The 24,749-nt window shown below is 36.7% G+C and overlaps 6 protein-coding genes across 7 annotated transcripts; 1 reads left to right on the top strand and 5 right to left on the bottom strand.

Moving 5' to 3' along the window:
• Positions 1–89: 89 nt before the first annotated feature.
• LOC106400879 (protein BASIC PENTACYSTEINE2-like) lies at positions 90–1,875 on the bottom strand. The gene is made up of 2 exons (XM_013841275.3): positions 1,710–1,875; positions 90–1,184 (listed from the first exon to the last, which is right to left on the bottom strand). The coding sequence occupies exon 2, from the start codon at positions 1,173–1,175 to the stop codon at positions 366–368; it is 810 nt and encodes a 269-aa protein (XP_013696729.1). The 5' UTR covers positions 1,176–1,184; positions 1,710–1,875; the 3' UTR covers positions 90–365.
• A 163-nt stretch (positions 1,876–2,038) lies between these two features.
• On the bottom strand, positions 2,039–3,609 carry LOC106400877 (RB1-inducible coiled-coil protein 1-like). The gene has a single exon (XM_013841274.3). The coding sequence runs from the start codon at positions 3,441–3,443 to the stop codon at positions 2,565–2,567; it is 879 nt and encodes a 292-aa protein (XP_013696728.2). The 5' UTR covers positions 3,444–3,609; the 3' UTR covers positions 2,039–2,564.
• A 241-nt stretch (positions 3,610–3,850) lies between these two features.
• Positions 3,851–6,480, bottom strand: LOC106400881 (transmembrane 9 superfamily member 2-like). Its single transcript, XM_022702951.2, has 5 exons — positions 6,261–6,480; positions 6,005–6,045; positions 4,983–5,935; positions 4,420–4,904; positions 3,851–4,339 (listed from the first exon to the last, which is right to left on the bottom strand). Exons 1-5 carry the CDS (start codon positions 6,410–6,412, stop codon positions 4,120–4,122), a joined length of 1,851 nt encoding a protein of 616 aa, XP_022558672.1. The 5' UTR covers positions 6,413–6,480; the 3' UTR covers positions 3,851–4,119.
• A 5,442-nt stretch (positions 6,481–11,922) lies between these two features.
• On the top strand, positions 11,923–17,249 carry LOC106397891 (sodium/hydrogen exchanger 8-like). Of its 2 annotated transcripts, XM_048758088.1 has the most exons (17): positions 11,929–12,281; positions 12,388–12,465; positions 12,547–12,704; positions 12,777–12,878; positions 12,961–13,078; positions 13,161–13,213; positions 13,294–13,359; positions 13,454–13,498; positions 13,599–13,651; positions 13,893–14,077; positions 14,214–14,258; positions 14,344–14,451; positions 14,749–14,977; positions 15,061–15,363; positions 15,498–15,595; positions 15,696–15,827; positions 15,940–17,249. In XM_048758088.1, the coding sequence occupies exons 1-17, from the start codon at positions 12,261–12,263 to the stop codon at positions 16,033–16,035; spliced, it is 1,890 nt and encodes a 629-aa protein (XP_048614045.1). In that variant the 5' UTR covers positions 11,929–12,260; the 3' UTR covers positions 16,036–17,249. The 2 variants fall into 2 exon arrangements, with proteins under 2 accessions (XP_048614046.1, XP_048614045.1); XM_048758089.1 differs by lacking the exon at positions 14,214–14,258 and having other exon boundaries at positions 11,923–12,281.
• Positions 17,250–17,436: 187 nt separating this feature from the next.
• On the bottom strand, positions 17,437–20,330 carry LOC106400860 (probable splicing factor 3A subunit 1). The gene is made up of 3 exons (XM_048758087.1): positions 20,172–20,330; positions 17,951–20,055; positions 17,437–17,870 (listed from the first exon to the last, which is right to left on the bottom strand). The coding sequence occupies exons 2-3, from the start codon at positions 20,039–20,041 to the stop codon at positions 17,613–17,615; spliced, it is 2,349 nt and encodes a 782-aa protein (XP_048614044.1). The 5' UTR covers positions 20,042–20,055; positions 20,172–20,330; the 3' UTR covers positions 17,437–17,612.
• A 2,342-nt stretch (positions 20,331–22,672) lies between these two features.
• Positions 22,673–24,172, bottom strand: LOC106399670. The gene is made up of 5 exons (XM_048758086.1): positions 24,024–24,172; positions 23,644–23,828; positions 23,459–23,510; positions 23,232–23,318; positions 22,673–23,093 (listed from the first exon to the last, which is right to left on the bottom strand). The coding sequence occupies exons 1-5, from the start codon at positions 24,100–24,102 to the stop codon at positions 22,822–22,824; spliced, it is 675 nt and encodes a 224-aa protein (XP_048614043.1). The 5' UTR covers positions 24,103–24,172; the 3' UTR covers positions 22,673–22,821.
• Between the last annotated feature and the right edge of the window lie 577 nt (positions 24,173–24,749).

Here is a 24,749-nt window from a genome sequence, read left to right as displayed (position 1 = left end):
CTGAATAAATGTAAACAGACATTAAAAAAATGTAATTATAAGGTAAAGGAGGGTATACTTCAACGGCTAATAATCATTTTAGCTGGAAATCTTAGAAATAAAAATTTAATCAAAAGAATTATCTGTTACAACTTACAAGTCAGTAAAATGTTTACAAAGATAACAAAAGGAGGGAAAAACCAAACGTCATTTTCTCAGTCACCTTCCCCCAGACAAACAAACAAACAGACTCCAGCAAGTGGTCGTCTACCTGAACTCAGATTGCAGACAGAACTCAAAAGGTCACAGACGGTCACAGACTTCAGATTTGCTTTAGTATATACACGATCATTGAGAGACCCCAGTCCCGGAAGAAAGAAACTAAATCATCTGATCGTGACGAACTTGTTAGTCCCATGTCTAGCCCAATGGCTCTTAAGATCAATCGGATTCCCAAAGTTAAACCCATCGGACGCAAGTTTCTCAAGCACCTTCTTAAACGCGCCTTGACTCATCTTCCTACCCGAGATCCTCGCTCCACGACGTTTAGTACTCATCGGTAACGGATGCATCGATATGTTTGTGGTGCAACACGCAGATTGCCAACCTCCACAGCCCCAACGGTAACACTGCTGAGGAGCTCCAGTGCAAGTGCATACCGGTACAGGTAGACCCGAAATGTCCATGTTCACTCCGTTAATAACGAAGTCTACACTTTTCTTAGCCGGTTTCACTTTAATGCTTTTGTCACTCTCCTCCTTCGGTTTCCGAGGCTTCTTCGCCTTCGCTGAGGCGCCAGGTTTTGTATTAGGCTTTCTCTTCTTATTGGTCTGAACAATCTCTTCTACTTGTTCGTGTTTAACCGGGTATTCATCAATGGTTTGATGATGACGCATCGACTGGGCTGATGAAGTCTCGGGAAGGATGTTTCCGTAATTATTACTGGTTGTTACAGGCAACATGTTGAAGAACTTGTCTTTGTGTTGGTTAATCCAATTGTAGCTCATGTTGATAGGAGGCTCAGGGTGGTGGTGGTACGGTCCGTTTTGGCCAATCATTAGATTCGGGTCACGACCGGTTAAAAACGGTTTAGTGTTCCGATCAATGCTTGGCATTAGCTGCAACCCGAGATTACCTTTGAATGTAGCAGCTGCTGGTTCGTAGTAACCCCAGTTGCGAAACCCATCATCATCCATTTCAAAGATCTACAAAAATTGTCATTACAAAAACCCCAAAGATATTAAAAACAATTTCAGACAATCAGAGATTTTCAGACAAGGCTGTTAATCTATGTTCGAATGCAAAATTCGAATTAGCCAAACTCGTAATATTTTTTTTATATTCACGAACAATGCAAATCATTAGAGTTGCATCGAAAAACAACAGATCAGATCTTGGAGATGACCAGAAAACAAACTTAGAGTGTGTAAAACATGAGATTCACATATGAAATCCCGACATCTTTTGGACATATCTTCCAGGAAACAAGCATGCATATGCAACAGAGCTTCTAGATCTGGAGAAACCAGAGCTAGATCTAAGGAAGCTGGACATGGATCGAGTAATTTCGCAGCTGAATTCTAAGAAACCGTAATATATATATGGTCCGATGGAGAGAGGTTCGAAAGAAAAAGCGTAGGTACAGTACACAAAAAAGTCCAATTGTAAATTTTCAAAGGCGGGGAAAAGAGAGAGAGAGATGGAAATCGATTAGGAGAGAGAAAACTTACATGAGGATTGGGTTAAACGAACGGGGCTCTTTTAGGGAATTTTTTGCCTTGCTGATGAGAGAGGAGAGAGAATTCTGAGAGAGATTGAGGAAAGAGAAGGAAGAAAGAGAAATATTTTAAGAAAAGAAGATAAGGAAGAAAGAGAGAGGAGAGAGATCTGAAGAAAGGGAAAGTTAAAAAAAAAAAAAAAAAAAAGAGAATTGAGTGGAACAGAGACAGGCCCTAAAAATGAAAACAATTTTCTAATTAAAAATAAATAAATAGCCTTCTTCTGAACTAAATAAATATCTAAAATGGCTTTTCCCATGCCATGAAGAAGACTATTTTCTTATGCTTGGTCAGTGTACATACAAAAAGATAAAAGCCATTTTGTGAAAAAGAGAAACCAAAGCCCACACTTCAAATCCTTCTAATGCTTCTTTTCAAAAACTATTTTGAAGGCAAACGAGATTGTTCTTGAAAAAAGAAGAGGAGATTAGAAATTTATTTGAATGAAACATATTCTTACTAAAATCTTGTTGTTCATTAAACTCTGAATGTACCATATGGATCGTGGATGTAACTAGGACATGTTTACTTAAAAGCCAATATATTAAAAAAATACATTTCCCAATCCATTTGACTAGTCGTGTTAGAGCACGAACGTTTTGGTAACATATAAAATTGTATGTTCAGTGTTTCCAAAGCGAGTTTCATCTCTTATACATATTGCTAGTAGTCAGAGGTTGTCCCTCAAAACATTCCATTCCTGTTTTCTCTAAACAATTAACTTCAATTCTTCAGCGATCTCCAAAGTTATATATCAAATCAGGTTCAAATAAATACATTGCAAAATGTATCATTCACTACACTACCTTAAATATCGTTGATAGATCCTGGGCTGCTGCTGCTCATCATCTTAGGACTCTTTCTCTTCTTGGACTTGCTTCTCTCTGCAGAACACTGTAGATAGCTACTACTACTAAATTGCTTCAACAGCTTGCGGTTCTTTTCATCTAGCTCTCTGTTTTGCTCGCACACAATCTCAACTTCCTGTTCGGCTTTAGCGAGATTCAAGATGAGGCACTCTTTCTCCTTTTCAATCCTCTTCACCATCGCAACCAAAGACACAGCCTTTCGCGTCGACGGCTTCAACTCCTCCCATCTGCTCAACAAAGACCGGTCTTTAATGTTCGCCTCCAGGAACACGCGCCCAAACTTAATCTCGTCTTCGCTAACAAACGATGACAAAACTGAATCAACCAAACATTCTTCTTCTTCTAACGACGTTAACTTCTTGTCGGATTCCACTTTACGCTTCTTCATTACATCAGACATCGTTCTCACTTGTTCCTCTAATTCCCGAACCCTAGATTCACTTTCTCTCGCCCTCTCGTCGGACTCGTTCCCGAAATCCATCAAGGCTTCACGGTCTTGATGGTAAAGAAAGCACTCTCTTTCCCATTTCTTACACTGCTTCACCAAATCCTCGCACTCGCCGCTCAGTTTCCGATTCTCTTCGACGAATTTCTTAACGGCCTGAGCGTTGATGCTCGCTTCCGATCTCGCGAGTTCGATCATTTGTTCTTTCTCTTTCAACCTGGAGACTAGAGACATGTACTGTTCGCGAAGACGACGCTGAGACTCTTGAGCCGCGGAGAGTTTGTTCTGGAGAGCGTCTATGGAGATTGGGATCCCCAGAGAGTGGTCGATCGTGTCCTTGATGTAGTCGTCGACGTCTCGCGGAAGATCCATTGTCGCTTGATCCAAAAGAAATCGCGTACACAGAGTTAGTTCGCCGAAGGATTCTAGGGTTCCTAAAGAAGGATCTGTAAATTCAAAATTGAAGAGGTGGTTCTATTTGCGAATCTGTTTGCTCGAAGAACCTTTTACTATTGGGCCGAAATTAAGTTTATTATTGGGCCAAAATTAAAAGCGAATACAGTTTTACTTCAATTTAAATAAGTTAATGACATTTATTTCAATTTTCAAATTAGTGATTGTATTGAGATTGAGTGTCTTATACGCTATATCTTTGTACTTGTCGACCGTTTTGGTCTTATTAATAAAACGAGATGACAAAAAAAAAAAAAAAAGATTGAGTATCTGTATCTTGTAAACTATTTATATATTTGATTTGTTGGGGGAAAGTAGGTATTATATCATCTTTTACAATCCGTAAAGTATATAGAAAAAATGGATACAAGTAGTTTAAAATTTTGTAGCACATAATAAAGAGAGAAGAAAGAGAGAGAGACAGACTCACCTAAAGTAAAAACCTCTAATGAGAAGAGATGCTTTTCTCAGACAATAATCAGACAGACATTTGTCTTTTGTGTCTCTCTTTTCTTTCTAACAACCTATCTCTCTGTCTTCTTTGTTCTAGCAAAAATTCTTAAGGAGGCAGAAGAAGGGAAGATAAGACTTCTTCTTACTCGCATTTGATCGACCTGTAAATGTGACGAACAAAGAGAAGTGCTGCACGGAAGCCGACAGTCCCAAGCATTAAGAAGAATCCGTAGCAAATGCAAGCCATGTACCCGAAGAAGAACGAGGTTTGCATGAAACCCGACATGTCTGATCGAGCGTAGTAATAGTATAAGCAGTAAGCGTATATAAACAAACCAGTCGATCCACCGCATAGGAATGATCTGCAAAACAGTCATTTTATACCATTAGGCTCGGGTTCTATTAATAAAGGTAGAGACAAATAGACAGAGTTTCAACGAACCTCCACCACCACTGGTGATCTTCCGCAGCGAGCTGGAAGTAAGTCAAGGCGACGGTTATAAAAGCCGTGACGATGATGAGGATGATGAACACGATGAAGAGGATGCTGTAGATGGTGTAGATCCGGTGACCCCACACGCTAGCGAAAATGTAGTAAAGCTCGATGTAGATGGCGCTGAAAGGAAGGAAACCAGCCATCGCCATCTGAGGAAGAGCGCTTCTGTACCAAGGGAGCGGCGGAACCTCGCGCGGGTACTTGGTCGTGCGGCACGGTGCTTGGAACTCGGATTTGCTGTTTTTGCCGGCGATGCCGCCTAAGACGAGGAGAGGAGACGTGACTAGTGTCCATATAAGGACGATTACAACGATGGTTCCGAAGGGTAGTGCCGCGGTTGCGGTGTAGGTGATGGCGACGGTGTTGAGGAAGCAGAAGGTTAGGAATAGAGGACCGCAGAAGAGACATCCTGTGAGTAACAAGTTTCTCACCTGCAATAAGATGAAAATGAGAATCTGTTGAGCTAATGTAGAAGTTGACTTCTATGCGTTAAGTAAACATTTATTTACCCAGCTTTTTCCTTCGAGTTGGCAGTAGAAAGAGGCGGATGTGTATCCAGCGATTCCAGAAGTTAGAGCGTAAATGACCACTAAAGCGGTGAAGAGTGCTCCTCGGTTGTATGGGTAGAACACTCCAACAAGAGCTAGCATGAAGATGAATACGGTGCTGATAGAGGACAAATGAAAAAAAGCGAAGGTTAGATATAATGAAGAAATAGAAAAAAAAATAGTAGAGTTAATGAGAGACGTACAGAGTGAACAACCGAGTGATGCAGCAAACAAAGAGTTGTGCGTTGGGAACCTAAAGACATCTCCATGAATGTACTTCCACCCAGTTTCTTCTTGATCATCAGCAGCTTCCTCGTCTTGAGCATACTTCATGAAATCGTTTTTGAGGACTCGCATCAAGATAGTCGCAAGGAACCCAGTCAAAAGAAGGACAGTGACGCATGAGTTAATAATAGAGAACCAGTGGATCTCCAAGTGATGCGGAAGAGAAGAAGACATGGAGTACTTCTCCATCCTCTTCTCAAACGGAGTCTCGGTCTCCTTCAACTTCACAGTGTACATAAACTCCGCATCGACTTCTTTGTCCTCAGTGAGATCCACAAGCGAATGAGGATCCATCCTGGCGCTGATTTCGATCACGCGGTCGTTGTTGTAGAGAATCTCAAACTGGATGTGCTTGTAGAGGACGTATCTGTGTTCACTCGGATCAGATTTGATTTCTTTGTCAACTTTTCCAATGAATCCCCAGATGGGGAGGTCATCGTAGTACATCTGGAAGTAGTAGGCTTTCTCAACGGCTTTTCGGAACTGTTTGACCTCTTCTTTGCTCAGCTTCTTTTTGCAGTAGACCTCAGAGTCTTTTTCATCTCTGAAGTTGAGCTTGTATGGAGCGCTAACGAGCCTATCACCGTTTAGAACCTCGCCAAAGGCTTCCTTCTTCTCCTTCACACCCTCTAGAAACCAAAACCATTGAGTATTGAAACATAACACACGGATAGTGTGATGAATCTAATGTATAGTACCTGGAACACAGAAGGCGAGATCAAAATACCGATACGTCTCACTGCAAATCACCATCGATGAGTCACGTTATAGTATTCAAATATAAAGACAGAGATTCATCACATACAATAAAAATGTTCGAATTGTTACAAGTTTGTAGTGTGCTTGTACACTTGAATTTTCGTTTACAATCAATCGCATTGTGTAATCGACGATCAAATCCCTCAGCCCTCAGTCAATAATCTACCTACCGACACACACCAGTGGCTTTTTTACCTTGGATTGTGAAATGGGCCGACCTTGTTGGCGTAGAGAGGAACGGTGTCTCCTTCCTTGTAACGGTGGTCGGAGGCGTCTGATCTCACTAAGCCGGCGCCGGAGAAGATTAGAGCTCCGACTAATAGGAGCAGCATCGTCGGTGTCTTCATTGCGTTTTTTTCTCCTCGTGAAATCTGAGTCTCTCTGTTTTTATTTCGGACATGGAACAATGGATGTAATAATATTTATATACCCTCAATATAACTCGACTAGTTTATAACTTCTCCTTTTTTTTTCAAAAAAAGAAAAAAAAGTTAAATTCAGATACATAGACCTAACCCCAGGTGAAAGGTGCAGTCCACGACATGCCGTCTCCCGAGTTTTCATACGAACGTACCCGCAGCCGTAGTGAGTAGAACAATGTGACTTAGTTTCCGCAACACGAGGATAAAACCCGGAATGTGATTGCATCCAATGCCCATCCACTACCACTGGACCACGAGGCCCGCTCGAATTTTTCCGTTTTTCCCCTTCATTTATTTATGAAAAAGGTTTACAAAATTTTTAAACAGTTTTTAACAATGTTTTTAAACCCGACCCGGACACTGAACCGAATGACTTACCGAGTTGCTGGGTTACTGGGTCGACCGCGGGTGAACTGCGGATTAATAAATAAATAAAATTTATTATAATATAATATGTTAGCTATGAAAATAAATATATAAAAACTAAAGTTTAATATTTTCTAAATGTTTTTTACAACATAAAATAATAGTTTGGATATGTAAATATTTTATGTTTAAAAAGTATTTAGAAAATACTTAACTTTAGTTTTTATATTTTTATTTTTATTTGACATACAAAATATCAAAAAAGAGTTTAGACTATTTAAAATTTTCTGTAACAAAGTAAGAGTTATGACATCTAAAAAAATCAAGATATAAAATTCATAAATATTTAAATATCTAATGTGAATAATAAATTAAACTTCAAATTCAAAATAAAATAAAAGTAGAAGATCATTGTAATAAATTGTTAATAACGGAAATAAACTAACACCAAATCACATCAACTAATTTTGCTTCTCTCTACCATCGTTTACTTTATTTTCTTCAGGTGGCATAGTGAAATCTTCATCAAAATCTCAAAATCACAAATGTAAAACTGAAAAGTGAAAACCTCTTCTTTTTTTGTCAGCAACGAACTTTTTAATTGAAAACTTAAAATATAAAACATAATCTAAAAACTAAAAAGAAGAAGTAAAAATTATTTATTGGTTCAACCGGTGGTTCAATTTGTATCGGGTTTTGGGTTTTAGTGGGTCTTTGCGGGTTTTTAAATATTGAATTTTCCATAAAATCCAAACTGGATTTTTTCTGGGTCACCAAGTTTACCGGTTCAACCACGGGTCCGGGTAGGGTTTCGAAACACTGGTTTTAAAGCAAAATTTCTTACAGTAATATAATTGCCTAGACTACACTCACAAGTAGGCCTGAGACGGATCGGGTATCCGGACAATTTTAAGGTATCCGGATCCAGATCCTTATCCGGCGGATCCATAATTTTACTATCTTTATCTGGATCTGAGGTTCTCGGATATCCGGGTGTCGGATATCCTTCTAAAAATTGTAATATCCGGCGGATATCCGGATCCGGATTTGGATCCTTAAAATAAATAAATAAATATTAATATATACAAAATATTAACAATAATTTAAAAATAAAAATATATATAATGTTTTTAATTATTTCTATGTATAATATTACAAAATTTACATGAAATATATATATATACTATTATAAAAATGAAAATATATGAAATAAAATTAATTTTTATATATAGATATTACTATTTTTGAAATAGATATTTATAAAACTTACAGATCCGGATATCCGGACTAAAAAAATCAAGATATCCGGATCCGGATCCGGCTTTGACGGATCCAACATTTTACTATCCGGATCTGGATTTGGTCCCTCCGGATATCCGGATTTTCGGATCGGATCCGGATCGAATCTCGGATCGAATCCGGATCTCGGATAAAAGTCTCAGGCCTACTCACAAGTGGGCGAAATCATTATTTTTTGCCAAACCTATTTTAGTTTAGTAAGTAAATAAATCACTTTTAATTTATACATACTAAATGTTGGCTAACTTTTTAATATTTTGTAACTGTAGGGAAGATGAGCAATGAAGTTGACAAAAAAAGGGGAAGATGAGCAATGCCCGTTGATGTTACGTGATAACAACTTTTTTATTTGTTGCAATTCGAAGGAATCAGTATGAATCCAATGATCAAGTCCTTTTAATATATAGTACTATACGTGCATTGTACTTAAATTGATTACTTTGCATGATCCCACGTCATATAATCGAATCATTAGAAACTCATTAAACAATCTAAACACATATTTTCATTGCTAGAGAACGTGCATCGTTCTATGCTGCATGAATATTTGAAGGTTTTCGACTATTACAAAAACCAGGGGCTGTGAGAAATTACAATATTTCTACCGTCCTAATGAACAGCCTGCTAGTTGGTGTGGATGAGTTAATGAATCAATGCAAATGATTTTTTTTTTTGTTTAAATATGCATGTTCGAAAGGTGTAGTGCCAGTAGACCAACCAAGTACCAACATTATACGTTCTTTAACCCCATGGAAATGGACCAAATGTGGGTTGACACTTGTGAGCAAACATAAAGGTTTTGTGCCATTAGACCAACCAACAATATATCTCATGTATATTAATCCTGGAACATGACAACATATTTTCGTAGTCACATGTCATCACGAAAATGATTTTCAGAATTGTTAGAAAAATAAGTTGGCACATATAAACATATACTATGGTTTTTATTAAACTAAATATCAAATTAGTTAGTAGTATACAAAAAAATAAAAGCTACAGAATTACATAATATTGTTAACATATACATGACAATTAATGATAATGAATAATACATATTTGATAACAATTTTTCTAACCTTTTTTTTTTGTTTAATTTTATACTATTAAAAAAAAAATTAAAAAATCACATTAAGCATATAATAAAAAATATTAAATTTTTTCTTGTATGTTATATTTTGAATTTTTCAAAAAAAACTATAAATTACTAAAAATGGTAAAAATCTCACATTGAAAATTGTGTGATCAATGGTTTAACTTTTTTTGTTCAAACAAGATACAAATGATCATATATCGTAGGGGTGGGCGTTCAGATACATGTTTGGGTTCGTATCGGGTATTTCGGGTATTTCTATATTTTGAGTCGGGTTCGGGTATTTTATGTTCGGGTTCAGATATTTTGGATTGGGTTCGGATATTTAAATTTTGAAGAAAAAGTAAATAAATGATTCATTGTTTAAGTTTTTGTATTTAAAATATATTTTAAGTTAACTCGTTTTCTAATTTTTAAAAGGTTAGGAAGACACTAATTTAGTATTTAGTTTTTATTTTGAAATTTTAGATGCAACTTTTTTTAATGCAATAAACAAGAGTTTGATATGTATTTTAAGTGAGTAGCAAATAGTTATATGTATATTATCTAATTTTGAGCAATAAGCACTATTAATGTAAATATTTTGAATAAAATGAGAGAAGTAAACTAGAAATATAGGGTAAAGTATATTTATGTTTGGTTATCTTCGGATATTATCCGTTTGAATTCAGATATTACCCGAACTGGTGAAATAAGTAATTTGTTTTTTTTTTGTTTTTGAATTAGATGATTAGACCGAGCTGGTGAATACATACTTGACATACATTTATATTTCGTGTATGCACTTTGTATAACAACTTGATATATTAGATTTGAATACTAACCTGTTAATATAGTTTTCCAATGATTTTTTTTCAAAATTTTGGGTCTTAGATATATATTTGGAGTGAAACTAATTTTTACAGATGTCTATTTTTTTTTTAAATTGACACTTATGTAATTCACCGAATTCATAAAAGAAATTAAAAAAAAGAAACTTAATTCATATTAATGAAAACAAAGATGGGAACGAAAGCACAATTTTATAGAGGTAGAAAATGAAATCACTTTTGGAGAGTCAATAGTAAACAAATCGAGAGCATAAAACTTAATCCCCTTTCGTTATTATACACTTGATGTTGTCTATTTGGTTTTGGTGATTTGTGTCAGCCGTAAAACTTAATTTCTTTTTATGCATATATGAAGTATTAAAAATAACTAAAATAAGATGTAATACATTAACTATTTAATAACGACGATTTATCGAAGAGACCAATATTTGTATTCATCATTATATATCAATAAAAATTGTAGTGTTGTAAAATGTTAAAACCATTTAATAAATAAATATTATTAAAATGTGAGCAAGCTCCATCATTAGTGTAATGGAAATGGTGAAATGAATAAGGTACACCATCAATGGATTAGAAAGAGTAAGAAATAGGTTATTGTCTCGTATCAGAATAGCCTAGTGGTAAAACACTAGAGTGAACTGGATCCCAAGGCACACGGATTCGACTCCTCCGGGATTCCAGAGAGCACCCAGTGACCAAAAAAAAAAAAAAAAAAAAAAGTTATTGTCTCGTATATAAAAAGCCAAATCAAAAGTGTATTTTTCCAATTTAGTTTGAATTGGTTATAATGATTTGATAGAAAACTAAAACCTATAGTTTCTCTCTCTACTTCGGGAGAGAGAATTCTCTCTCAAATCCTCTCAACACACTTTGATCTTTCAGAGGATTTGAGAACTTCTCTTTTTTGTTTGTTTATAGTTTTTGGTCAATAAATATTCGCGTAGGCGATCTTCCTCTTCGCTTTGGCGATTTTGTAGTGTAATCAATTTCAATCGAAGCTGATCTTATGTGTTCTTTCTCCTTTTTCGATTGAATTTGATTTTAAAAAATAATACAGTCTCTATCAAGCTTCATCTCTCGTACCTGAAAGATTTTATTCCCTCTTGTCTCTAAAGTTTTCTTCTTCCTTTCCGGTCATTCTCAATCTTTATATCTTTAAGAAGTCAATCTTTGCTATATTGATCTTGGGCAAAGTTTTCTAACGATTTGAAGAATTGAGTTTTACAAGATGGCTTTTGTGATTTGGTGCAGTTTAAGAAAAGTCAAAGTTTGTCCTATAGACAAACGTTTTGACAATGACTGTTATTGAGAGGGGTGTATTCAATATAACATTTGAACTGATTTGATTTTTGGTGGAGTTTTAGATGATTTCAATAAGTTGCAGAGATTTAGGTGATTTTTGTTAAACTACTCTAGGATCTAATCTAAAACCATGAGATTTGGGTTTTATTTTTTTTAACTAAGAAACTCCACCCAAACACCCTAATCACTTGAAAACTTTTAAACTCCACAACTTAAAATATGGATTTTATAGTACTCTATGGAATGTTAGAGCATGATTATTGGAGGTTCTTAGAGTGAAGTTCTTAGCGGAATATAAAAACCCGTCTCTTAACTTTTAACTAAAAAAAGTTAAGAACCGGCTCTTAAAACTCTTATTTAAGAACCCGTTCTTAGCTTTTTTTAGTTAAAAGTTAAGAGACGGGTTCTTATATTCCGCTAAGAACCCCAATCCTAAGAACCTCCCAATAATCATGCTCTTAAGTTCAATAACAGTGGATTTTAAATGAGTTTTTAAAATCTATGTTTGAATAACAGTGGATTTGTCATTTTAATACAAATCACCAAAAACTCTCAGTTGAATACACCCCCAGGAGTCTTTGTATTTTTAACAAAGAAATTTATATAAATCCATTCAGATCCATTATAAAATCAAATCTATTAATAAATCCGTATGATTGAATTGCACTTGATTTATATTAGAATTTATAAATCATAAAACCAATAACACTTGATTTCAACAAGTATGTTAAAATCATATAATCAATAACATTAGATTTAGTTTAGATTTTCAAATGCATTAAAATAGACCGACCAATTCTTTTATACAGGGAATGATATTAACCCTGACCTACTTTTGGCTGTTTTTCTCCCTGCTCTTCTTTTTGAGAGCTCATTCTCCATGGATGTACACCAGATCAAGGTTTTTTTCCTATCTTATATGTAAAGTCTGTGGTTTTGAGCTACTTTTGTTTTTGGTGTTTTTGGTTCTTGCTATTTGATTGATGATTGTCTATATCACTTTGCAGAGATGTCTTGGACAAATGGTTCTGCTTGCTGGCCCTGGTGTTTTGATTTCCACGTTTTGGATTGGTTCTCTTTTGAAGGTAATGTATGCGTTTGATATGGAGACCGTGAACTATGACTATCTAGTCCATTACGTTGTAATTGTGTTGTGTTACCTGCAGCTCACTTTTCCATATAACTGGGATTGGAAAACTTCATTGTTGCTTGGAGCACTTTTAGGTGCTACCGACCCTGTGGCTGTTGTTGCTTTGCTGAAGGAGCTTGGTGCTAGTAAGAAGATGACCACTATAATTGACGGGGAGTCCTTGATGAATGACGGGTAATCATCTCAAACGTGCCCAATCTAAAGGTGACTGTATGTCTTTTATGCTAAATTTTTTTATAAATTCAGGGTATCAGTTGTGATCTTCCAGTTATTCTTGAAGATGGTGATGGGGAGTACCTCTGATTGGGGTTTCATAATCAAATTTCTTGCTCAAAACTTGTTTGGAGCGTATGAATTCTTTTTCCCTTTATTAGATTTGTATGTCATTGCTATTTTCTCAGATTATGTTGTTTGGTTCTTTTTGTTTTAGTGTAGGCATTGGTGTAGCGTTTGGCATTACATCAGTTTTTTGGCTTAGATTCGTGTTTAATGACATAGTGGTTCAGATCACTGTAACGCTTTCAGTTAGCTATTTCGCGTATTACACTGTATGGTCTCTTCTCCACACGTTAATCTCAATGAGATAATCCTATATCTCTAGAAATCCTGAGAATTTTCTACCATGTGCAGGCTCAAGAGTGGGCTGGAGTTACTGGAATTTTGACTGTGATGACTTTGGGGATGTAAGTCGTGGTGAATTATCCCTTCTTTCATTTTTTTTTTTGTATTAAAAAGTAACTTTTGGAATAAATAATTGTAATAGGTTTTTCGCTGCATTTGCAAGGACAGCATTTAAGGGTGACAGCTACCAGAGTTTGCATCACTTCTGGTATTTTACAACTCAGAGTTCTTTAGTTTATCATTAGTAAGGAAATTATATTAAGTTTATATGTAAGTATATGACAGTCTTCTTGATTTTGTAGGGAAATGGTCGCTTATATTGCAAACACATTAGTTTTTATACTCAGGTAAATGTATCTGGAATCGTTATGAACTCTTGCTATAGTGCTGTCAATGTTTAGCTGGTTGATACAATTACATTGGATTTGTTTCTCTTGTGAATTGCAGTGGTGTTATTATTGCTGTAGGCGACTTTAGCAGTCGGAAAATAACTTACGAAGGTGCCTTTCACATTTGATGTTCCGGATTTAGTTTTTGTTCTGTTTTCACGAGATAGAAACAAAGGTTTTCACCTAGAGTTTGATGTAGTATATCTCTAATTGTCACTGAACGTAAATAACGTCTATTTTTTCCTAAATGCATCACTTGTTCCTGATATTATCCCTGCATTAAATTCCTCTTTTTTTTTACATAATATTTGTTCCAAGGAACACTCATGACTCATTAGCCTTTTCTTACCAGGAGCCTCGTGGGGCTTTCTTTTCCTCTTATACTTGTATGTCCAACTATCCCGCTGTGCAATGGTTGGGATTCTGTACCCATTGCTACGTCGTTTTGGCTACGGCTTAGATTGGAAGGAATCCATCATACTCACGTGGTCTGGATTAAGGGGTGCTGTGTCCCTATCACTCGCTCTATCTGTAAAAGTGAGTTCTGTTATAAATGATACATTTTGTTCTTGCAAGAACTTATATATCTAGTTGTCTCTTTTTGCTGTCCTTTATACTCATGCCATCAGTTCCTTAGCTTTGACACACTATGGCTCTCTGTCATAAATTTCAGCAATCAAGTGGCAATTCGTATATTAGTTCGGAGACGGGAACAAGGGTGAGGTTTAAATTTTATTTTTATTTTTGGGATTTTTTTTTTTTTTTTGTTTTTTGGTTATCTTGAGGTTGCAGCTGTTTTGCAGTTTCTGTTCTTTACTGGTGGGATTGTGTTCCTAACTTTGGTTGTTAATGGATCCACTACCCAATTCCTCTTGCACCTTCTTCGCATGAACACTTTAACGGGCACCAAGGTATGGATTTTAATCATATGTTCTCTTGTAATGCTACTTTTCAAAATTTAGATGCTAATGTTTGCGATCTCACTCTGGTAGTTGATTGAACTTTTGATCATTTGTGTTTGTGCTTATACATACACAAGTGACTGCATCTTTCCATCAGTGTGTGTATATTGTCGTACGTTTTGTGTGTGTTTGGATTCAACCTGATTCGGATTGTTTCTGATTCGTTAAAATGTAGTGTTTTGAAACTACTGCTACCGGAATATAATGATTGTGTGTTTCCCCTCTTTGTGTTTTCCCTGTTGGCAGAAAAGAATACTGGAGTATACAAAGTTTGAAATGATGAACACCGCCTTCAAAGCTTTTGAAAATCTAGGAGATGACGAGGAGCTTGGATCTGCTGATTGGCATACAGTTTTAGGACATATTCCAAGTTTGAAAAAATTACAAGGGGAACAAGTTAATCCTCATGATGGGTGTGAGGCTGGCAATGTTGACCCAAGGAATATAATGGACATACGTATACGCTTCTTAAATGGTATTTCACAATGCCTACATGAATCTTCTTGTTGTCAAACTATTTAGCTAGCTATCGATTTGAGACTCTTGCACATGTATCAGGTGTCCAGGCAGCTTACTGGGAGATGCTTGATGATGGGAGAATCACACAAGGTACTGCCAACGTTTTGATGCAATCAGTAGATGAGGCACTCGACCTTGTTTCTACAGAGTCTTTATGCGACTGGAGAGGTTTGAAACCGTGTGTTCGTTTCCCAAAGTATTACAAGTTTCTTCAATCAAGAATCATCCCCCGCAAGTTGGTCAGTTATTTAATCGTTGAAAGACTCGAATCTGCTTGCTACATTTCCTCTGCATTTCTCCGTGCCCATAGGATTGCGCGACAGCAATTGCATGGCTTTCTAGGTATGCATCACCCTGTTTTGTTATATCTCTATGTTAGTATTCGTTGAGACTCTGCGTAACAATTCAGAAACAAAGACTAAAACATTACCGTTTGCTTCGTCATTTTCTCAGTCATATTTGTTTCCTTGGCGCAGGTAACAGTGACATTGCTTCTTTTGTAATCAATGAAAGTGAGGTGGAAGGAGAAGAAGCAAAACAGTTCTTGGAAGATGTCCGTGATTCATTTCCTCAGGTTTGAAACCATATTTATTTTTCTTGAAACCCATGAAATACGTCAGGTATTAGTTTATACATATATATGCTTATATTACATCTAACTTGTGAGCGTCCAGGTTTTGAATGCTTTGAAAACAAGACAAGTAACACATTACGTGCTGAATCATCTAAATGGGTATATCAAAAACCTTGAGAAGGTTGGACTGTTACAAGGAAAAGAGGTTTCTCATCTTCATGACGCTGTCCTGGTACGGTACCCACACTATTGTTTAGATTCTTTTGTCCTCACTGTTTTTTTTTTTTTTTTTGGTAAAATTTTGTCCTCGCTGTTCTTTATATTTTTGTCTCTTAATTCTTCAGTCTGACTTGAAGAAGCTCCTGAGAAATCCTCCTTTACTAACACTTCCAAATGCAAACGATTTGATCACCACCAATCCCTTATTGAGACCTCTCTGAGCAATGTTAGCTCCAGCTTCAAGGAGCTTTTGGACATGGACGAGACAGACTCATGAACCTATCCTGTTGGTTTCAAGATTTCAATTCAGACTCTTCTTGTCAGAATCAACTCGAGGAGACTCAGTTTCATGAGCGGGTCAGGAACTCGTTCTTTACTTTTTACTTCTTTTTTTTGCTAGTTTCAGGATCCGAGTTCATGCATATAGTTTTACTTGTAGAGAAAATACATTTTCAAGGGGAAATTGTAAAATAGTTATTGAATAAATTTGAGAGGCAAAAAGTAAGTAAATAAATTTAAGCTATTATGGTTTAATTGGGACTCAAGGAAATTAATATCAATATCAATAACAAAACTAAAAACGCGTTAACTTGGTACCACAGAAAGAAGAGAGTCTAGGACCACTTCAAACTATGAACAGTAACTATTCAAAAGTAAACCTATTATTAATCACTTTTATGCAACATATATTGAGACCATATTTATATACAAATTTCCAAAATCATAAATGAATTTGTATGAAATGAAGAAAAATAAGAACGAGCCAACGCGTATTGAGAATTTTAACGCGGTCACTGTATATCGTTACAACGCTTCCTAATTCCTATATTAGAGTGACGTCGGCAGTTCCAGCTTGCAGACACATATCTCCTCACTACTACTAAACCAAATCAAACCGACATAAACCGAGCAGAAAGAAAAAAAGAAATGGCTGGAAGAGAATCTAGTCTAGTCCCAAAGAGAGGAGAAGTCCTGAGAAGAGTTTTGAGAGTTGTTTTCTCTTCTTGTCTTTGGTTCTCTTCCCGGAGAAGTAGACAGTCTCGCGTCCGATCATCTTCTTTTGTCACACCTTCTCTTCAAATCATCAAGCATTAGGGAAACTTTATTATATATTAGGATCAACCAAATAAGGATGAAACCCAACTCTCTGTTTTCTTCTTTCAACTTGCTTCTTGATAAAGAGTCGACGACCCATACGATACAAGATGGTTTCAGAGTCATCCAGAGGGCACTTCAAAAATGTTGTAGTAGTTATGTATAGGCCACTGTAGTGTTTACTTTATTTTTTTTGTGTAGTCGTAAATCTCATTATAGAAACTTAAAGTCTGTTTTATTTTCTATTAATGTTTCATATTGTTTCAGACATGTCTCATCTATTGTAACGTTGTTTGATACAATCGAAGTGAAGCAAGTAAAAATAGTACCATGGTTAAAAGCAAGAGTTTGGTTTTGAGAGCTTATGCTGGTAATTAGCCATGCTATATGTTTCAGTATTGTAATATCAATAATATCGTGTGTACCATAGTAGGAAGACGCATGATCAAGGCAAATGCAGAACAAAGTATCAGACGGTAAAGAGGAGTTTGCCAAAACGTTACCTCAGAACTAGCTGCAAAACGAACTCAAGTCTATAATAATCTTTCCTCTTCAATCTAAAACTTCAACAGATACTAGAGGCAATGGCCAAAGAGTAAGGATGTGCGAAAAAGATAGCAGTACATATAGTTTTGGCCACCAAGTTTTGAAAATATCTAAAGTAGAATTATAAAGCATTTCTCTGCATCCACCAGCTGACTCTCTATCTCTTTCTCCCACCACGTTCTCTCAAAGACAGTGTTAACATTTCACCTGCTCCAACATTGTAATGTGCAAGTGACAAGTTGTCCTTTAAGAATCCAGCTTTTCCACTCAACTTCTGTTTGTTTGCTGGAATCTGTGTTTCACCAGCTATCTTCTCTTTCAAACTTCCCACGTTTTCGGATAATGACTGCACCGTGATCTCAATGACCTGCCCATCATCCACGTTTGGAACAGAGACCCTGATCGTAGCAGAACCCTGCATACATTTAAAACAAAATTATGTAAGACACAACTCAGACAAAAGAAAAGGATTGAAGGGTTTATAGAAAACATTACCGGATGCTGAGCAAGGAACTGTTCTTCTGGAACAAGAGCCGACTCGTCGAATTTTTGTCTCTTTGGCTCTGGCTCCTCAGGAAGAGGCGGCGGTGCCTCCTCATGTGGTGGTGGAGGCGGCATCCCATGCATAGGTGGTGGTTGCATCATCCCATGCATAGTTGGTGGAAGCTGACCATATGGTCTTGGAACTTGAAGATGAGCAAATTGTGATCCCGGTGGAGGCGGCACAGGCATGCCATGCTGCATTTGTGGAGGCCGGTTCATCATCATCGGCTGGTGTCCAGGTGGCCCAGGCATCGAGAGCTGGTGTTGTGGATGCATGGGTTGCATCATTGGAACACCTAATGGCCTGGGCGGACCGGGGTATTGAACAGACGGAGGAGGGCGAGGCACGTTCAAGGCGAGATTGGGAGGTGGTGGCAATGGCCTGGCTATTGGGACGCCTGGTCGAGGAGGAGGAAGAGCAGCTGGACCAGGGAAGCTATTTGGATCTCCATATTGCTCCTCTCCATTAGCATTCTGAGCCAAGGCTTGGTTTGCTGTGCGACCTATACTTCCTGTGTGACCATCCCATATTACTTGACTTGGCTGCTCATCTTTCTTCTTCTCAATCTCTGCTTTTACAGCATTTGAGACTTCTTCTTCTGTTGTCCCGAAAATATCAGGACGCAGACGAGCAAGCCCGACTATGTTCTTAGCAATCTCGTCGTCTTGTGCAAGAGTAGTCTCGCGAATCTTAGCAAACATCCGATCCTTCTGCTCTTTGAACTTAGGATCAATAAGCGAAATCCGCATGTGCTCAGACATCTCGCTAATAGGAATCAGCTCGCCAGTAATTGGAGATATAACAACTTTAGTAGGATCTCTCTCTGTCGGGATCCTATCTTCTGGCCTCTTCCAGTTCTTAACAATCCTCATAGGTGCTTCCTCATCGTTCAAAGTTTCAATCTTTACAGAGCCACCATTCGCTTCCAAGTTCGCTGCTCTCATTCCTTCCGCAACAAGCCTGACTTCTTCTTCATCCATTTCCATCTCGACTTCCTTTCCAGGCTCCACAACTTCATCTTCCTCCATCGCTGATGATACTTTGCTCCTCCTTATGACTTCCTCGAGCGTCATAGGCGGTGGCAACTCATCGTCCTCCTCGTCGGCAAAATCAATCGATTCAACAACCACGAAGTCATGCCAATCAATCATAGCCATCTGCACTCTCTCCTGCTCTTTCTCGTCCTCTTCCTTCTTCCTCTGTTGCTCCTGAGAACGATCCCATTCAAGACGATGCAAACAGGTCTCAAGAACAGTAGTCAAATCAGCAGCGCTCTTCCTCAGCTTCTCCTTCAAGTCTTCAGGAGGCTTTAGCACATCAAAGTACGCATCAACCAGAGCAGTGAAAAAAGAGAACAAACTATGAGTTGGCTTCATAAAATGAAACTGAGGATTGTTACTCTCTCTACTCTGCAACCCAGTCAAGAAAGATTTCCCATTCCGCGCCACAAACTGCGCCGTGAGCTTAATATACTCAAGCTCCTCCCCTGTAATCCCTTCAGGAAGTCTAACTGTATACTTCTCAGGCTCAGGAGGCTCAAGAGGCTTAGGGGGAACCCGAAACTGAGCCTGAAGGTCCGCCTGTGCCTCACCTGCTTCACCATCACCATCACCATCACCACCATCAAGCTGAAGACTTGCACCATCAGGACCGTCAGTATCATCACCCTGAGCTCCATCTTGATTCTGAGCACGGTACTCAGCAAGCTTGTGCTGGTAAAAGGCGTGATAAGGATCTGAACTCGTCAAAAAGTTGAACTTAGCGTTCTTGGCATTGCTGGCGATGATCCTCTTCTCGAACTCCAAACCGTTCTTGGAGACGAACTGAGCAGTCTTCTCTACAATACTTCTGATATCCGGAGGAGGGTGAATGATTCCGATGGTCCTCGTGTGAGTGGCTACAGACTCCGGAGCTTGGTTTGAGCTGCTTTGAAGCTCTTTCTCTTCGGCTTCCTGATCCGTTAGCTGCGAAGGAGGAAGCGGACCGAGGTTGCCGTCGGTGGGAGGAGCCTCGAGTGGGAGTATCTGCGACGAACTGAACATCTTTTTTTTTTTTTTTCTGTAAATGGATTCAAATCAGATCTTCGTTTCGACCTAATTGAACTCGGCTCTAGAGACTATCGAAACTACTCAAAACCAAGATGCGATGTCGATAGAGATGAGAGACTTCGTACCTCAGCTGTTAAGGAAGAGCTCTGCCGCGAGAACCGTCGTGAAGTAGAGGAGAAGCGGAGGAGAAAGCAGTTCGAGATTTGAGAAGCGCTTAGAAAGACGATTCGATGAGCAAACAGGAAGGAGATGGAGAAATCCTCCTGAGTAGAATTGAACTGAGCCCTAAGAGATTAATGAACAAGAGAGTTGTATTCAGATTTTTAAATGGGCTTTTAAAATTGGGCTAAAAGACGGCCTTTTTAAGTAGTTCGCCTCCATTGTATTCTTTTCAATGCAAATTTTTAACGTCAAATCTCATGTATTATATAAACTACGAAAAAGTTCTAGCCTGAACTAAGATACTAATTTGAAATTTGGTCCAGTGAATCTCTGTGTCAAATTAATGTAGTCTTTACAGTGCACCCTCTATTTATTTATGAGATATTAATCTTGAGAACCATGAATATGTTCTAGTACACTATTGATTTAAACTTTTACTCAAGATTAAGCTTTATTAGATCGAAAGTTTAACCAGTCTGAAATGATCATTGCAGTTAAATAATACTCAAACTCAAGTGTGAGGACAAACATAAATTATTTTTAACGGGATACTAAATATACTACTAGTTAGAATCTCACACGTTTGATTTTGAAATTTGTTTGTTTCATTATAAATTAGTGCAACTTTACACGATCTTTAAATTGCTCTATTGATTTACACTGTAATTTTCTAATAAAAAGACCTGCGGAGAGATCGTTCAAAATATTATAGCTTTCTCTCATCGTTATTAAATTTAGCTAGTGGTCTTATGAAGTGGACCCAAGCCACTAAGGTCAAAAGCTACGCTGGTCCTTTGCAGGAGGAAAAATAATCGTAGCGACCAGTCGATTAGTAACTAATGTTCAATTTAATTTTGATTAGTTTAGCAAAGAGCACATTAAGTATTGTTGATTTGTTAACCAATCCACGTCACTTTCCACCTGAAGATATGTATGTTTTGTACACATGCTAAACACTTGTTTATCAGAGGAAACAGCAGTGCAACTTAAATTTTTTGCAGTATAACTCATGCCGACAAACGTCAGTTTTCATAAACATGACGCCATGTATGTATCTGACTGAGGGCAGATCGATCTGGGTCTTATCATAAATTATGCTGGATTTGGTTTCATTTTAATAAATTATATACTTTGGAATAAAGTTTGAACTAAAGAGTTATTCAAATTAAAAATGCTATTTAAAAATCATCAAGTTTATACGGATTTAAAATTTCTTCTCTTGTAACTTTTATTTTAATTTAAAATTTTCCTATGCCCTTTTGCACTTACTACATGGTAGACAAAAAGAATCAAGTATGTTGAACATATATGTAAGATAGTAATGATTTGTTGCCTTACAACTCTCTTAGAAAATTGGATTTATGTTGAACATATATGTAAGGTCCTAATTACTCTCACTTTTTTTTTCTTGCTTTTCAATACATTCGTCTCTTTTACTTTATTTTCTGTAGTATTTATTCTTCTTCACGCTATCGTTTACTTATTGGGACCTTTATTTATTTATTTTTGGGGTAAAATTGGGACCTTTATTTATTTGTTAGTCTCTACTCTCTACTGGCTTCGAATCGTAAAAGCAGTTCAAGCGGGACAGATCAAGCAGATCATGCAGATCAAACAGGACAAGTGCAGATCAAGCAGGACAAGTGCAGATCAAACGGATCATGCAGGAGAGAACCAGATCAAACTGATCAAATAATTTATTATAACTTATGAATGACAAAATCATTTAAAAACTATATATCATATATTAAAACAATAAAAATGACACCTAGATATCTAAACAAATATCTTAGATGTTATAGTATCGCCCGAAATACCTGTAAATGTTTTATAAGATGCTTATACTTTTTTTTATTTTCTTATTTAAAGAAATAAAAATTATATGACAAAAAATAATAAGTAGAAAATAATAATTTTGTATTGTTAAAGTTGTAAATAAAATAAAAATATTATATTCATAAAATTAGATAAATATATTTTTAAAGTTATGTGTTGTAACAAAGTTATTTATTGACCAAACAAAAAAAAAAGCAGATCAACACTACCAAATGTTGGCGGATGAGATCTGCATATCTCCTGCTTTTTCCACAAAAAGACAAAAAATATTGAACTGCATGCAGATTTCCCGCTTGAACTGCTTTTACAAACAGAAAAGAGTGAATGGTAAATGCAGTACGGGAAAACTGCATGTGCAGAAGAACTGCACTTGTCCCGCTCTTCCATTCGGACACTAAATATATTTCCTTAAAGAACAAAGGTGGGATGCTATGGGAGAAAAGAGTAAAGAACAAAAAAAAAGCACGAACATGCAAACACATAATACACCAAAACGAATATTTTAGAACTTTTTTGTTGATTCAAATTTTTGGCTAGTAAGTTTGTAAATAATTCTTGGTTCTTTGTCGAATAAACAAAAAAAAACAGAAAAAAAAAATATCAATAGCAAAAAAGAACACGAAAAAAAAAACAGAAAAACGCATAACCATTTTTTCATTATATACACGAAGACGTTTAAACATGACAACCAATGATTAACGTTGTCTCATCATCTCGAGTACACACTACTTACTATCTAGAAAGACTGCCCTGTCTAGGTACTAGTATTACATATCTCATCCCTTGGTTCTTATTATAGTAATTGTACCCCTCCCTGATGTTTGTATCTTTGTGAAAGCAACCACGGCTTTGCCTGAAAGACCCGGTCCATGAGCAGAGAGACACGGACGGCATGCAAAGGCTCCAACCGGATGCCGAACTGGCCGAGCCGACGGCATGAGAATCTTCTTGTTTATGTCGTTTAGGGTTACATCTTCTTCTCGACCACCTGGTTTTACCAGTCCAAATGGATACACCACTCTCTTCTTATTGTCACAGTAATGTTTCTCTGTACACATGTGAAATTAGTATGTATTTAAAGATTAACACAGAATATCATATTATGTAGACAGCTAAACGCAAATGAGAATAAAGAATCTGATCCCAGATTATACAATTCATTCTGAATGAAATAAAGCATACATACCTGAAGTGGATGAAGATGGCTCGAAAGAGTGTTTCGGCTGATTTGAAGATTCTGAAAAAATATTGATGGATGAATTTGGAGATTCATCTGCTCAATATATAAGAAAATCAAGTCAAAAACATAAAATTTATTCATGAAGACTATGAAACACCAGTACTAAAATAGTAAGCATACACACATATATATTATATATTATATGGGTGACAATTATAAAAAGTAGAACTCACCTGCAAACTGACTACTCGTGCAGCTATAATTCTCAGAGATTCTCCAATCATTCTGCATAATTATAATCCGCAGTCAACCAAATCAGTTTCACAATAATTTAAAAATGTCATTTAACCAGAAAGTTAGAATTTTTTGAACAATTATGTTAATGGCTAACAAAAAAAAACAGAGTAAATATGCAAACCTGATAATTGTCAAAGTGATTATTTGGTTTGTCCTCGGCGTTGAACGAAAGACGTCTCCGCTTGCTTTTCACACTGAATTTGATGAGTGCGTCTTCGAGGTAGCCGGTGGATACGTCACCGATAATATCCACCTCCGGCGAACGGAGTATATGCTCCGGCGATTCATCAATGTTGTAACATGCATCTACAAGTACATTGCACGGCCAAATTCCTCGCGAGCATTATTATATGGAATTTATAGAATTACTCAAATACATCATCTTTCAACAAAAAAATACATTATTTTGTCTGCATGAAGCCATCCACTTATGTATATCAGCATGCCTAACATAAATCATACATATATATACATACATGAGTGTGTGGCAGTTGTATATACCTAAGTTGAAGTTTTGGTTGAAGATTGATCCAAGGTTATGGAGATCCCAAGTGGGGAGAGAGTCGAAAAGCTCACTCATTGTTTTTATTTTCTTTATGAGATGTTCGTTGTGTGAATGTGTTGAATTCAGGAGATACCATGTACCTATTTATCTTGGTGGGTTGTGAGGAAATTTTTTAAATTAAATTAAATAACTAAAAAGGAGAAAAAGGCAAACCACTGAAGAAATTAAGCAGAAAATTTATTTCTTGAGGCAGTCAAATTGTAAAGAATACGGGTTGATAGGTAGTTGCCGTAGGTGCTGTCCACGGTCTTATTTATTTTTACAGCACCAAATTTAGAGAAATTAAGCTTTAAATTTTTTTTTGAAACCACAGCTCTCTTGAAATAACCTACAGCTGTATAAGTGCTCTGCAGAGCCAAATATCCAAAGCAATTTTTAGTGCTTTCTATAAAATTGTACAGTAATAAAATTTAAAGCCACAACAAAAAATCTATAGAATTTTTTTTACAGCAAAAATTTTAAAGCTACAGCCATTACCGATCGGACCCTATGTTGATGACAACAGTGGTTGGATTGTGTGTCCATCATCACGATTAATTTCAACAAGATAAAATTTACTGGTTTATCTGTGAGACGGTGAATTGTCATTTTTGTATACTAATTCTTATACCGCATAAAGTTTTTTTTAAAGAAAAATATCATTTCTATGTATTCCTCCAGTA

Source organism: Brassica napus, chromosome C5 (assembly GCF_020379485.1).
Source record: "Brassica napus cultivar Da-Ae chromosome C5, Da-Ae, whole genome shotgun sequence".
Classification (NCBI taxonomy): domain Eukaryota; kingdom Viridiplantae; phylum Streptophyta; class Magnoliopsida; order Brassicales; family Brassicaceae; genus Brassica; species Brassica napus.
Note: the sequence above shows the minus strand (reverse complement) of the source record. Positions and strands in the feature narration are given on the sequence as shown.

Coding starts and splice junctions, on each gene's coding strand:
- LOC106399670 (XM_048758086.1), bottom strand. CDS start 24,102: ATGAGTGAGCTTTTCGACTCTCTCCCCACTTGGGATCTCCATAACCTT. Junction 23,511..23,643: donor ATCACTTTGACAATTATCAG/GTTTGCATATTT, acceptor ATAATTATGCAG/AATGATTGGAGAATCTCTGA. Junction 23,094..23,231: donor GCCATCTTCATCCACTTCAG/GTATGTATGCTT, acceptor ACATGTGTACAG/AGAAACATTACTGTGACAAT.
- LOC106400860 (XM_048758087.1), bottom strand. CDS start 20,041: ATGTTCAGTTCGTCGCAGATACTCCCACTCGAGGCTCCTCCCACCGAC. Junction 17,871..17,950: donor AGTTCCTTGCTCAGCATCCG/GTAATGTTTTCT, acceptor AAATGTATGCAG/GGTTCTGCTACGATCAGGGT.
- LOC106400881 (XM_022702951.2), bottom strand. CDS start 6,412: ATGAAGACACCGACGATGCTGCTCCTATTAGTCGGAGCTCTAATCTTC. Junction 6,046..6,260: donor GGCCCATTTCACAATCCAAG/GTAAAAAAGCCA, acceptor GGTGATTTGCAG/TGAGACGTATCGGTATTTTG. Junction 5,936..6,004: donor TCTCGCCTTCTGTGTTCCAG/GTACTATACATT, acceptor TTTGGTTTCTAG/AGGGTGTGAAGGAGAAGAAG.
- LOC106400877 (XM_013841274.3), bottom strand. CDS start 3,443: ATGGATCTTCCGCGAGACGTCGACGACTACATCAAGGACACGATCGAC.
- LOC106400879 (XM_013841275.3), bottom strand. CDS start 1,175: ATGGATGATGATGGGTTTCGCAACTGGGGTTACTACGAACCAGCAGCT.
- LOC106397891 (XM_048758088.1), top strand. CDS start 12,261: ATGGATGTACACCAGATCAAG. Junction 12,282..12,387: donor TGGATGTACACCAGATCAAG/GTTTTTTTCCTA, acceptor ATCACTTTGCAG/AGATGTCTTGGACAAATGGT. Junction 13,499..13,598: donor ACATTAGTTTTTATACTCAG/GTAAATGTATCT, acceptor TGTGAATTGCAG/TGGTGTTATTATTGCTGTAG.